We start from the raw sequence: 13,921 nt of genomic DNA, 5'->3' as shown, positions 1-13,921 counted from the left end.
CTCTACCTGGGGCCTGTCTGGTAAACCGCACATGATCGCAGTCTTCATCATCCTATCCCTTCTAAATATATTTTCTATGCTCTAATAAATCTGAGGTTGCGCTCTGCACGTATCGAGCGCTGTCACAGTCCGCGCTTTCTAATTTGGGTTTGACACTTTGGCAGCTACGCTTTGTTGGGTTTATTTGAGCTGTCGTCGCTCTCCTGGGGCCCCCAGTCGTCTGGCCTTTGTCATGCCCTGCCGTGTGGCCGTGTATCGCTGCACCACAGCAAGCAGCGATGGCTGACAGGCTGCGTTATTTCCGCTGGAATGGCGGCTATAGATGAGCAGAGAGGGCTTCTGGAGAACGATGGGCCTGTTTGTTCACATCTGCGCCGCGGTCTGTGAGCTCGCAGGCTCACCGTCCACCTGATCCATACTGACCACGTGGGAATCGGATTCGTTCAGCAGGGAAGGACAGAAGAGGACAGAAGAGGGACCGTCCCGTTGGTTCGGAAGCCACGGAGTGAACCATGATCCCTACAGTGACACGTATCAGCTCGCCACGTTCGACACTCTTCAGAGCACGAGAAGCAAATCCGGCTCCAGCTTTGAGATGCAAGGGGGAGCACGGAATAATCTAGGGGGTGGGGGGCTGAATCTGACCTCTTATATTTTTGCTGGTAACAGTGTTATGTACTGTAGAACCTACAGTACTTCATAAAATGGAGGGAAATCTGAATATGCACAAAGGGGTATTAAAAACCTGTTAAACACGGATGTGCTAAAATCTGTCATGTGATTGGCCCCCGGGGCGAACCACGCTTACGGGCGAGCTGGGCCGGAAGAGAAGATGCGGAGAACCGGTTTGGCCTTCGTGCTGACGGTGGTTCATCGGGGCTTTCAGGGGATTCTGCTGGTTCCTGGCCCGGTGCCATCACTGAACCCGTTCCACAGGCCCTGCATGGTGGAGGGAGACACCGGAGGGTGCTGACGCGGGGCCGGGGATAGGTGATTAGCTCCGTACCGCCCTGACGGAGCCTCCCGGCTGCCTTGGCCTTATCTGCCACGTCCAGCACGGCTGAGATTATTACCCAGGGTGCCACTTAAGCGCAGCACGTCACTGCGATGCAGACACCAGCTGGCAGCTCCCAGAACAGCCCTCTCTTTGGGGCTCACCGTCTCTATTAGCTGTCCCTCCCTGTGCAGCATGCTCCATTTGGTAATTTTCTGCACTACTGTATTCATTTAGTGCCTGGAAATGTTCAAAAGAGAAAGGAAACGACAAGAATACGTATACGTGTGCGCTAGCAGAGGGCAAGTCGGGCTGGATAGATGCAGCTAATACCGATCGAGCTTTGAGTTGTGTGGTTTCGCTTATTTTAGGAGAGACTGCAGTGCTGTCTGCAGTCAGAAGCCATATAAGTGTGTGTGTGCGTGTGTATATATAATAAAATATTCATCTTTACATGCAGCCCATGTCTTATGCATTTCACTGGCACAGACACAGAGCCTCCATCTCGCATTTCTGTCATACTTCCCACTTTAAACGTCGTGTTTTTCTCAACCCTCATCCTGGACGACTCTGAAGCCCCAGGGGAGGGGCCACCATTGGGAATCGACACCCCCCCCCCCCCCCCCCATGCACATTTTGGGGAGTTTAACGTTTTGTTTTTCCCGCCAGTGGTGCTCCAAGGACTTAAAATCATTCAATGCAAGCTAAATCAAGAAATAAGTATACTGAAATAAAGTCTGTGAACAGAACTATTCAGAGGTGTTTGCAAGCCCTTAGAAAACACCCCATACCAGCTGGCCAGTCATTAAGGTTTGGCTGTGGGGGTGTGTTTATGCGTGTGGGCGTGTGTTGGGGGGGGGTCGTGTGTCCAGGCGAGCAGGACGGAAGGTGTCTACAGTATGTGGGCATTTGTCTGCCTGAATGACTTAACGCAAGCGGGACACAATCTGTTTCGGAAGTCAGTTTTCCAGTGAAACCAGTACCGTGGATGCACTGTGGCTTTCACACACACACACACACACACACACACACACACACACACACACACCTCCGTATCTCAGCTAAATGGGGGCATTTTTCATACCCAAGTCGTTCTCAGCTCCCCGAAGAATAAAAAGTGAAGCTGACTCTCGTCTCCCGGCAACTCGTGCCGTTTTTTTATTCGGTATTTCACTAGGATTTCATTGTTTTCTGGCTTCATTTTCGCTGCCGTCCTCGCAGACGTTAAACCCAGAATGGAGACGGACGATCTTAATAACAAGGAAACTGCCTGTACCATGGTCCTGTGGGTCACTGGATAATTTAGTCACTGAGGCACTGGATCAAAATAGCCGAAACACTTTTATATATTTCTAAAATTACAAAAAAATGTCTAAATAATGTTGCAGAATTAGGGTCATTTGTAGTTTCTATGCATCGCAACACGCCCCAGTTCTGCTTTATTTATGCATTCTTATCTGTTATGATGTTTGCATCTGTAAACAAAAACAGTCCAGGATAAAATATGCACACCGCATCTTTCACGGTAACCCGAAGGCCACTAATCACTCGATGCATCTGTTCTTCTGCTGCCAAGGTACATCCTCTTCCTTCTTGCTCATTTGTGCAGAGTAATTCCTGCAATCTCTCCTCCAGTCTCCTCGCAATTACGGCAGTAAGCGGGACGGGGAAGAAGAACGTAGATTAAACCTGGCACCAAAAACTATGGAAGAGAATTTCTTTTTTTTTCTTTCTTTAATGGTATCACTTCCCCTTCTGTCCTGGCAGCATCTTCAGGGAACATCTCATGAGATGAAGGAGGGCTTGAGTGTTTTGAGGGAGGGATGAGGCCGGCAACTAGTTGTTTTAAACTTGAACTAAGCTCTGTGACGGGATGGCATCCCATAACTTCCGGCTAAAGCTCTGGACCCTTCGCCCCCATGACCCTGCATAGGACAAATGGGTATGGAAGATGGATGGATGGATGGATAATCTCCCTTTGACGCCCTGTAATGTACCTTCATTCCAAAGGACCAGCCTTCTCACACATACCATGTCGTTCACTGATTGCTCAACATAAGGGTGTATTAATGAAGCATTTATGCCTATTTTTTATAGCACCATATTACTTGTCCTGCTGCTTGCTTGAGTTAGTGGGTGAATTTTTTGCCGTGGCGTTTTCTTTATGTTCTGTGGAGGGTATAGATGATTACACAGTGCTTTTATATTTAGAAAAAATTATGGAAATAGGTAAATTGACCTCTAAATTTAAAAAGCCATAAAATGAAATGTGTATTTTATGAATTATTGTTTTATGTTTAATAATTTAAATATTCAGTTAATTTTAAAGACATTTGTCTGCTTAATACTAAGGACAGTTTTTTGTCTCTTTAGTTGGGGTCTGTCACGTTCATCACGGTTTGTGCCAAACAGAAGCTGTGTTCCGTATGACACGCTGTGCTTGTTTTTTGGGGACACGTCCTGAGCTGTCCCCCTCCCCCAGACGGGATGCCTCCCTCCGTCCCGGGGACGGTCCAGAGTCCCGGTTTTAGGTCACTCTTACCGCTCATGATGTACCTGTGCGACGGGCCCTTTCCCGCCAGAAGGCGCGAGACACCGGTGACCCGGAAGGGTTGGGGCGGCTTTCCGAGTGGCACCGGAACGCTCGGCGCGTGACGCGATCTCCTATTAATACCCAGGGGGCGCTATTTATACCCCGCTTCCCTTTGACCTGATTTCCCGTGTGATCCGAGGTAGCGCTGCAATTGAATTGTCAAGTAGGAGACGTCGGCTAGTGCCGAAGCCGTGATTTATTGCGGGATGAAAGTAGGGCAGAAATTTCACTGGGCTTTTTAATCTGTGGGCTCTCGGTGTTAAGTACCTCAGAATTATGTAAACGCCGCATAGAACCGAATGAGCTACACATGTATGCAAGAGCATAACTTTGAGTTGAACATTAAGGGGATCGAGGTATTTATTTAGAGGGGTTTTAGGGGAAACCCGCCCCCCCCCCCCCCCCGCTTCATTTTCAGATGGAAGCTTTTGAATATTCATGCCGTACTCTTCAAGTCTTCAGCGGAGTTGGATATCTTTTGTAGTCCTGCAGTTTCGTGCGCGAACCTAAACGAACCGGGTTCATTTGACCTTAGCATGAATGTGGGTGAGGTTCTAAGCTTGAATGGAAAATTCTGAAGACTCCTAAACTCTTCGTTGGCCTGAGCCCGAGTAGCTTCAGGGCTCTGCGATGGAAGGTTTTGTGCCAGTCATAAAGGAAGCCATTATTGTAATTGCAATACTGTTTTAGATCATGGCTCTGCTAATCAACTAAAGAAATATACGTTTTCTTCTTGGATGCGATTCGGCACGTTGTCAAGACTCCGCCAATTCAGCAGATTAATTATGTAGACGCAATTTTTAATGCCACATTCATAATTTAATTAATCAATAACCCACAAAGGCCAGCTTCAGAAACCTCCTGCATGTCATTCAATTAGTCATATCTATATGATGACGCCGATATAAAATGAGTATGGATGGAACAAGAAAAATAGTTAATTAGGATTATCATATCAGTTATCTGGTAAGTGCATAGCTGCAGTATGTGTTTTAATGTAAAATTCTTTGCACTAATGTTTGAGGGTTTTGATTGGGTGTATTTATGATTGTACAGGAAAATGAGTGTAGGGTGTAGTTTACCAAGTGTTATTAGCTTGCGACTGGTAGTTCTCGCACCTGCTCTTGTCGCGGCAGGGCTGTTGAAACAGATCCTTGAAAAACTTCCTCCCTGCGTGTCTTCATCCAGGATCACCACCACCGCTGCCTGCATGATGGACCTCAGACGGTATCCCCTGGATGAACAGAACTGTACGCTGGAGATAGAGAGCTGTGAGTGTCACCACCGTCCCCCCCCCCCCCCCCCCAGGAGTCCATGCTTTTGCTCCCCCTCAGCTGGTGTCTCTGAGGACCAGGTTGGGAGAGACTGATCTGAAGATCCCCACCAAAATGGCGCTTGGTAAACATCCCTGTATTACTGTAGCACCAGACATATTTGGAGTTGTGTGTTTGAGATTTTGACGCAAACTCCAAAGTCATGAAAATTAAATAGGTTTCAGGTTTAGCGCGGCTGTTCGAAGCAGGACTTTAATCTGCAAAACGATGTGCAAAGAAAGGGGTCCTTTTTGAGAAAACCATCCCTGTTTGACAGCAATTTCTACTTCCTAGTTGAAACGTTCCTTGTAAATAATTGGGAGAATTGGCCAAGCTTAGTCTACTGGCTCAAATTATGACAAGCTATTGTTTGTTTACTCCTTTTGTCATTTAATCCCTTGCTGCAGTCTCTGTGCATCGATGTTCGTTTAAGCGTTCTTCTCTCTCACCGAGTATGAGGGCAGTCTGATGTGGGTTTGCAGTTTGTAACATTATTTGTCGTATGGGCCTTGGTTGGCTCAAAGGCATTTCTCCTGATGGAATAAAACCACATGGTATGATACAGTTGTGGAATGTTGGCGCCTTTCTTGTATAGGCAGTTAAGAAAAGTTGATGGATGGATGGATGGATGTCAGAGGTATAAATCATAAGTGACTGTCTTTTCTAGTTTTATGTATTTTATATAGTTGAGGTCCATCCATCCATCCATCCATCCATTTCCCAAACCGCTTATCCTACTGGGTCACGGGGGGGGGGGGGTCCGGAGCCTATCCCGGAAGATCTGGGCACGAGGCAGGGAACAACCCAGGATGGGGGGCCAGTAGTTGAGTTCCAGAGAGTAAAAATCCAGACCATGATTTGGTTTCAACCAACCAGTTGACTATGACTGTGCTCCTTAAAACTCAACTGGTTGGTTGAAACTAAATCATGGTCTGGATTTTACTCCCTGGACCTCAGCTATCCACCTCTGATGGATGGATGGATGGATGGATGGATGGATGGACGGACAGCTTCTTTCATGTTTGAAGTTTTGAGTTTACTGTTTATGGAGTATTTTTTCCTGTCTGTCTCTTCACGTGCGGCTTTTCTTCCCCTGCACCACAGTATGAGGTCCGCATTATTCTGAGTGCAGACCCTGCAGGCACGATTAGGGTTTTATCATCTCTGTTATATCACGTGTGACATCTTGTTTTTCATCCACAGAATCAGTCACAGATTTACAAAGGCTCCCAACACAGCAGTGGAGGTAAAAAAACCCACTGGACAGAAGATTTGGCTGGTTGCTTCTTTTCTCATATGTTTCATTGAAAAAAAAAAAACAAGTGTGTCTTTTTCCCAATCAGGGAACACACCTTGAAATCTACTAGCAATTGAGGACACTTGCCTATTTCGGGCCTTCTTGTTTATCAGGAGAATTATGGGTAAATGTCAGGTTCATTAGTTTACGAACTCCCTGGTATTAAGGCAGTCCGACCAATTAAAGGGGATGTAGCACGTTAAGAACATAACATATTAAGAACCTAAGAATACCATGTTTGCATAACCTTAATGACAATGACCTTCATCCAGACTGAGCAGAAGGGCATGCTGGGAAGGGAGAAGAGTTATAGCAAAAGGCACATGGTCAAATCCCATTTCCCTGATAGGTCGCTGTCAGGTGGAGAGAGCACACTGATTAATGTTTGTCACAGGCCACTCGAGCCACTGAGTAAACACGGCCGAGGGAGGCAAGCAATTAAAGCTAGCTGGGACGACGGGTAATGGGAACTCCTGGTCATCTTCAGTAACCTGCAGGGCGATGCTCCTGCTTAATCCAGCTAGGCACTGTTTTAGCATTAGCGCTAATGAAAATGAAAAACTGTTCCGCGCCTGTTGTCGGCGGTGTTCTCTCCCACCTGCTGCAATCGCGGCTTGCCAGGTCCCTTTGATTACCGAGCGGCCTGACAGGGCAGCCTTACGGTAAATCTTGGTTATGGGGTCTGTCCCACCCCCCGTCCCTTAATTCTTGAAAACTCATACGGCAACAAAGAATCCAGGACGAAGATGTCTCAAGAGGTAGCCTCACACCTTTAAGGGGCATGCTGATTCTGCCAACTTCGACGCGTTCCCTGGGTCAACAAGGGAGGGGCTTCTGTTACATTTCTTTAACAAATCGCAGTCTTCTATTAATAATAATATCATTATGTAATAAAGATATGCCCTTACAATGCTCTATACATCCTTTGCAGATAAGCATATTCCTATATTTTATACCTGTGACATGTCCCTTAACAAATGGCATGCACAATAAAACAGTTAATTGTAGAAATCTATGCACCTCACAGCTTAAGAGAGGACACCGTTTTTAATTACTGCAGCGATGTCATACAATGAAGTGCAACGCAAGCCACTCCCTCCTTGGCCCAGGGATGTATTGAACTCGGGAAAATCAGGACGTCGCCCCTTTAAGACATCAGTCTCAGTCAAGTTCACCTAACCACTGTTAATTAGCATTGTCTGCCATGTCTGATCAACAATTACATAATGATTGTGTTATCAGCTACGGCAGGGTGACTTTCGGAAGCATTGCTAATATATTTGAACCTAATCTTTCACATTCTGTTTTAAGTTATTAGCAAATATATTTTATTTCCACCGGGAGTAGTATTTTTTATAAGGAGGGGGGTTTTGCTGAAGAGGTCTTTGGGTGTTTGGGGAATAAGTGCTGTGTGTCTAATTAATGAGGGTAGGAAAAATGAACTTCTGAAAGTGCAACAACAACAATCTCCGATACAGGGGATACACCAGTAAGGAATATCAGGTGCCCGGAACTGCCTATTCACAATCGTGGTGAGCCCGGAGCGTAACCTAGGAGACCTGGGACCACCCAGCTGCCCGGAACTGAGTAATCACAATCGTGGTGAGCCCGGAGCGTAACCTAGGAGACCTAGGACCACCCAGGTGCCCGGAACTGAGTAATCACAATCGTGGTGAGCCCGGAGCGTAACCTAGGAGACCTGGGACCACCCAGCTGCCCGGAACTGAGTAATCACAATCGTGGTGAGCCCGGAGCGTAACCTAGGAGACCTGGGACCACCCAGCTGCCCGGAACTGCCTATTCACAATCGTGGTGAGCCCGGAGCGTAACCTAGGAGACCTGGGACCACCCAGGTGCCCGGAAACAACACTAATAGGCAGCCTGGTTAAAGGGTTGCAGAAGGAAACCAGGATGATTGCTTTGCCGCGTTCGCCACAGGAAAACCCTTGTGTGCCTCACTGGGCGTCGTGGGCGGGATGATAGAGGAGGGAAGCAATAACGACACTGCTGATTGGCCGAGTGACGCTAGATCCCTGACAACCGTTCGACAAAAAAATGTGCCATTTTTCTGCAGCAACAATAGGTTGGAGAGTGGAGGATAGATTCATAGAGTGTTAATCATGGGAAACTACGATATAATTTTTAGATCTTGATTACATCTTGATTTATATATGCATTTCATTATGGGACTGGCAAGTATTCACATCTTTGTTTTCTTCTTCTGCTGTGTTAATTCACGTCTTTAAATTCTTTAACTGACACCAGGCTGAACTTCCCTAATATTCTCTTTGGTCTTTATTTGTACCGTTTTGATTTGACTTTCAGCGCTTCATAAATAAATACACAGTATATATCCTGAGTTCCTGTGCCGCTGTTCCTCTAATCCATGTTTGATTTATGTGTTTTTATTGCAGCCTCTCACACTAAATCATTTGATAGCGTAATATACTATGTGTAGCCTGTGCATTAAGATAAGTCGACGGTTTCGTGAATTTTTTAGAGCAGGTTAGTTGCTTGTGGCGTCTCGCAGTTTCACTGGTCCTGAGTTTGCAGTGTCTTTCGCTTTTTTCTTTTTCGCCAGTGATCTCAAACATGATTTCTGATCCCTGTTAAAGCTGATATGAAATTGAACTTGAAGTAATAAGTCGATGAACATTTATATTTGTTCAGCAACCACAACAGAGAATGGAGGTTAGAAGTACATTTTTATATATGTAATATAATGTGCAGTAGTATGAAAAAGTCTTAGGCGGTCAAAAGAAATATTTAAAGCTATTCCCACATTGGTAATAAATGCAGTTGTATGTATATAGACACACACACACACACACACATTAGATATGTCCTTGTCTGTTCCAGTACATAACCAGAAATGGGATCTTTCACACCCTGTCTCTGATACATTCTTCATAGTTTTATCTCCTTACAGTGATGCAGTTGAAAGGACTTAGCGAGGAATTTGCTCCTTTTTCCCCATGAAGAACAGCATTAATAATCTCTGAAGAGCCCCCCTGCATCATTTCAGCATTGACCTCATTCCCTTTTTTGGTTGGCCTGTTTACTCCATTCCCCTTCTTTTACTACACCGTGGTGCTAAAATAAGTCGGTATGCTGGTCGCACATCCCCCCCCCCCAGCTGCATTAGGTCGGGTATAACGCAGAGGATTATGGGACACAAATTGCGGCAGAAGACACCTGCCGTGGACAGACGCCGCGGGGGTTAGGATTTCCACAAAAAAAAAACTGTCAATTCGGCAGTGGAGTCAGTAAGCTAATTAACTAACTAATTTGTGCCTTAATACCTCTATAATACCTCAAGTAGCCCCCGTTCCCCATGTCTTTCTGTCTGGTCTGGCTTATTCCCAAAGCACACAACAGACCCATATACGTAAATGTCACAGTGAGGTACAGGTGGTTAGACTTCCGACTACGCTACGTAAATCTTAAAGGGCCGGTGTCAGAAAAATGACACTTAGGAAGTGTTATTTCAGATAGATTCAGAAAGCATGAGGTACTGCCATACAAAGGCGTGTCTAGACGTTCCCTTGGGCCCCTCTGCCCAATTTCACATATAATTTAATGTATTGAAGAGCCCCTGTTAAGTGCCTCCATACGCCTCTCTGTCACCCCTGCTGCCATGGCCCTGATCAGAAAGTAAACCAACAACCGCTACTGTTAAATTAGGAGTTTAACCAGCGAATGTCTTATATCTACAGAATTTAAGAACATGTTGCACATGTTGAGGCGTTCCTCTTCGGAGAGAGAAAAATACCCTGTCATAATACAACGGAAATAATCACGTACATGCAAAGCGTAACGGAAACGTTAGCTTTGATGCAAAATTCCTATTTTCAGATTTATTCACTTTTCCTGTACGCCTGGAAAATTAGCTTTAAAATGAATCACCCAGCGAAACTGATATATCTATACTTATTGTTTCATATTTCTAGCATATGAAAGTTTTAATCAGTGCATATCATTTTAAAGGAAAATGACGGATTTGTCGCTCTATCGAGTTTTTTTGTGGATTTCTTGAGTCCCCTTGTGTGCCGTTTATTCATCTCTAAGAAACAGCAAAATCTGTATGTTCTGCTTGACTTCGAGGCGGTTTAATTGGCCACCAGAAAGGGGACATTTAACGGAGTTCAAACTAGAAATATCAGTTTGAGTTTGCGAGGAAAAGGAACCACCTCAATATCATCATGAGATAGAAAGTCGTCGGCCCGCGTGTTTATCCGTTTTCTCGCTGCCTCGAATGCTCAGCTCATACATAATTTAATATCATGCTGTGATATCATTTGTTTGAAGCAGACATTTAAATGTCCGTCATCCGGTGACTTTTTCTATTCACACAAATAAAGGTTAATGTTTCTCCATCGTCCTTTCAAAGTCCAATGACTTTATATATCGAATAAACGAAAATGCTAACAGCATAAAATTATTAATATTAGTCTTTGCAAAGGGGCGGCATGGTGGTGCAGTGGTTAGCACTGTCGCCTCACACCTCTGGGACCCGGGTTCGAGTCTCCGCCTGGGTCACATGTGTGCGGAGTTTGCATGTTCTCCCCGTGTCGTCGTGGGGTTTCCTCCGGGTACTCCGGTTTCCCCCCACGGTCCAAAAACATGCTGAGGCTAATTGGCTAAATTGCCCGTAGGTGTGCATGTGTGAGTGACTGGTGTGTGAGTGTGCCCTGCGATGGGCTGGCCCCCCATCCTGGGTTGTTCCCTGCCTCGTGCCCATTGATTCCGGGATAGGCTCCGGACCCCCCGCAACCCAATAGGATAAGCGGTTTGGAAAATGGATGGATGGATAGTCTTTGCAAAGCCATTTATTAAGTACAAATTAAGCAGCATCGATGGAACAGCGAACAGCAGTGAAAATGTCTTTTCATATTATTTCATATTTTATTTCATATTATTGTTCGATCTGGTTGTTTATTATTGTAACTTAGTCCTTAGCTTAGCTAATTTTGCGTGTTTTTCGGTTTCTGTGCCATTTTGTCGTTCTAGTCTTGGATTATGTGGATGTTATTTCAGATAGTTTACCAAATATAGCATTTACTTTGACCTGGAAATAATGAGTGCAATATGTATATGTGTGTGTGATAATTCGGTAATAATGCATTCATCTATATTTAGCACATTATGATACGTACCTGATAAACTACGCTTTCTGTACTTACGATAAAAATGTTGTATTTAGTAAATAGGTCACTAACTGAGAAACAGGTAAAGGGAGATTCAGGTTTAGTACCTGTGCATGGCTAATCGGTGATGCTAGCTGGTGATTGCTAGGAACTCGACTTACTTTCATAGCTACACTTCTCCCGTAGCCTTAGCTAGGCTAACAAGGTCAAGGCACTAACTTGTCGGGAGACGCAACTACGATGCAGGAAGGGGTGAGGAAGAGTCTTCCTCTGCACAGTGCTGTAATATTTAATTCCACTTTTTTTGCCATGTAAACCCCCCAGCCGCCTGCCCACCCCCCCCAGCCACCTGCCTACCCCATGCCCCGGAGTCAGTTGACTTGATGACTGCATAGAGACAGCATTGGATTGTGCAGGATGCAGCTTCACACTCAGGCAGAAAATCAGTTTTGCTGTGGCGGTTTAAGATATTACTCAATCATTTATTGCTTGGGGTTTGGGCGCATGAAAGTTGCAGTTCTACTGAATTGGAACTTCGGTCAGCTTGTTTATCGACTCGGAAAAAGCCCAGCCAACAAATAGCTAAGGAAGTGTATGGACCTTTTCTCTTTAATAAATGAATACAATGCAGGGAGGTTAGCTGTAATATCGTTAGAGAGGACTCCCCAAGCTCTGTTTTATACAGGTAATCAATACTGCTGTCAACTGTCCACCCTAGGTGTACATCCAAAACGGAAGACGCAAAGTACTTTGTACGTTTTGTGCAGCTCGGATTTCCTGCCAGCTAATTGGGCAAAATGAATTTTTCTCTAGAGGTGCGAGACAAAATGTCTTAACCACTGCGCCACCATGCCACCCCTCAATATGTCCTCAATGCTCTTCGAAAGCTCAGGGATGCAAGAATAAGGGACGTTAATATATCAAGGTAGCGCGCTAACAGGTAAGAGAAAGCAAGTTAATGGTGATCCAGAAATGATGAAACCTTGAGAAATTTGCTGCAAAACAATTAACCGAATTTACCAAAGGCAAAAAAAAAAACACCGACTAAAAAGCAGGAGCGTAAGAGAGCAACAGGACTTAAGGGTTGAAGGGATGGAGGAAAGGCCTTCAAAGGAGATCAATCGGTAATTGGACCTTAAGGTAAAAGCACTTCAAGAGGAGAGCACAGTAAAGCATTTGGGTCCATTAGCATGCAACATCTAGCTGTACATTACGTAAAATGTAATGACTGGCGACCGTCTATACGTTTGATTGATTTGGAAGGCGCATTGATCTCAGATGGTATTGTTATAGATTAAACGTGCCCTAGAATAGATCAATCATTCTGCTACCAAAAATTAGATGTGTTTTCGTATATGAGGCACTCCTGCATTTCGTTTTTTTTTTTTTTTTAAGAAATACGTTATTCTAGCAGAACACAGGTTGACTAACTAGTGCCACATGAAAAAGAAATGGACTGGATTTGTGATGTACTGAGAAATAGCATGAAAGTGACAAGTCATTAGACCCCGGTGACACATTAGACCCCAGTGACCTCATCGCAAAGGATTTTGGGTAAATCGCAGACGGAAAAGAGGACGGCCTTCCTCGCCCGCGGTGTCCGTGTAGCACAGTTGGCGCAGAAGCATCAAAATGAGCGTGATGCTCTACTGGTCCATACATCTGTCTATCTTCTTAACCACTTATTCAGTACTGAGTCATGGAACCTGTTCATGTAGTCCATTATTTCAAAAAGCGTGCAAATTCAAATAAACCATTTATATATATATTTTTTCAAAATAAGACATTTTATTTTGGGGGGGGGGGGGGGGTCCAGTGGTTGGCACTGCTGTCTTATACCTCTGGGACCAGGGTTTGAGTCTCCACTATGGTTCCATGGGGGTGGAGTTTGCACGTTTTCTCTATGTCGTAGTGGAGTTTCCTCCAGATATTCTGGTCTATATAAGTGTGTATGTATATGTATGAATGATTGTTTTATATATTTTTATGTTTAAATTGGTCAACAAAGACCCTTTAAGGTACTTTTTGGAGTATTTTCTTTGCTGAAGTACCTTTATTAGGGTTATTGAGTATCTTCCTGAGAAATGCTGACGTGAGGCTCCACCCAGAAGGCGGTTCCCCTATGACACCACAATCGACCAATCACGAATCGTTCTCTGCCCTGCCCTAGATGGCTACACCACAGATGACATCGAGTTCTACTGGCGAGGAGGTGACCATGCAGTGACGGGGGTGGAGCGGATAGAGTTGCCGCAGTTCTCCATCGTGGACTACAAGCTCATCTCCAAGAACGTCGTCTTCTCCACCGGTAAGATGAATCTGAAGCAGCATCGGTTTGTTACGCCGTCGACACAAAATAAAATTACATCTCGGCACAAACCTCACAAGAGATAAGCAGAGGGATTATGGGAATTGTTCCACTACGAATGGGACATCCATACATCCTCAAGCGACTAATCCAGGTCGGAGTCGAGGGAAAAGTTTGAATAGTAAGTGGTCAGTAGGCATGAATCCCATCAAATTTTCTGGACAGGAGGCCTGAAATTGCTGTTCCCTGCTATACATAAATGACCAATT

The 13,921-nt window shown here is 45.0% G+C and overlaps 1 protein-coding gene across 2 annotated transcripts in view; it reads left to right on the top strand.

The window, feature by feature from the left end:
• Nucleotides 1-13,921, top strand: part of LOC125720217 (gamma-aminobutyric acid receptor subunit beta-2) — a 53,939-nt gene that overhangs the window by 24,892 nt on the left and 15,126 nt on the right. For both annotated transcript variants that reach the window (XM_048995425.1, XM_048995424.1), the window contains exons 5-6: nucleotides 4,776-4,858; nucleotides 13,515-13,652. In XM_048995425.1, the coding sequence (XP_048851382.1) occupies nucleotides 4,776-4,858; nucleotides 13,515-13,652 (221 nt within the window). The remainder of the gene's footprint in view (nucleotides 1-4,775; nucleotides 4,859-13,514; nucleotides 13,653-13,921) is intronic.

Source organism: Brienomyrus brachyistius, chromosome 24 (genome assembly GCF_023856365.1).
Source record: "Brienomyrus brachyistius isolate T26 chromosome 24, BBRACH_0.4, whole genome shotgun sequence".
Lineage (NCBI taxonomy): Eukaryota > Metazoa > Chordata > Actinopteri > Osteoglossiformes > Mormyridae > Brienomyrus > Brienomyrus brachyistius.
The sequence above is the reverse complement of the archived record's forward strand: the minus strand, read 5'-3'. Positions and strand labels throughout refer to the sequence as shown.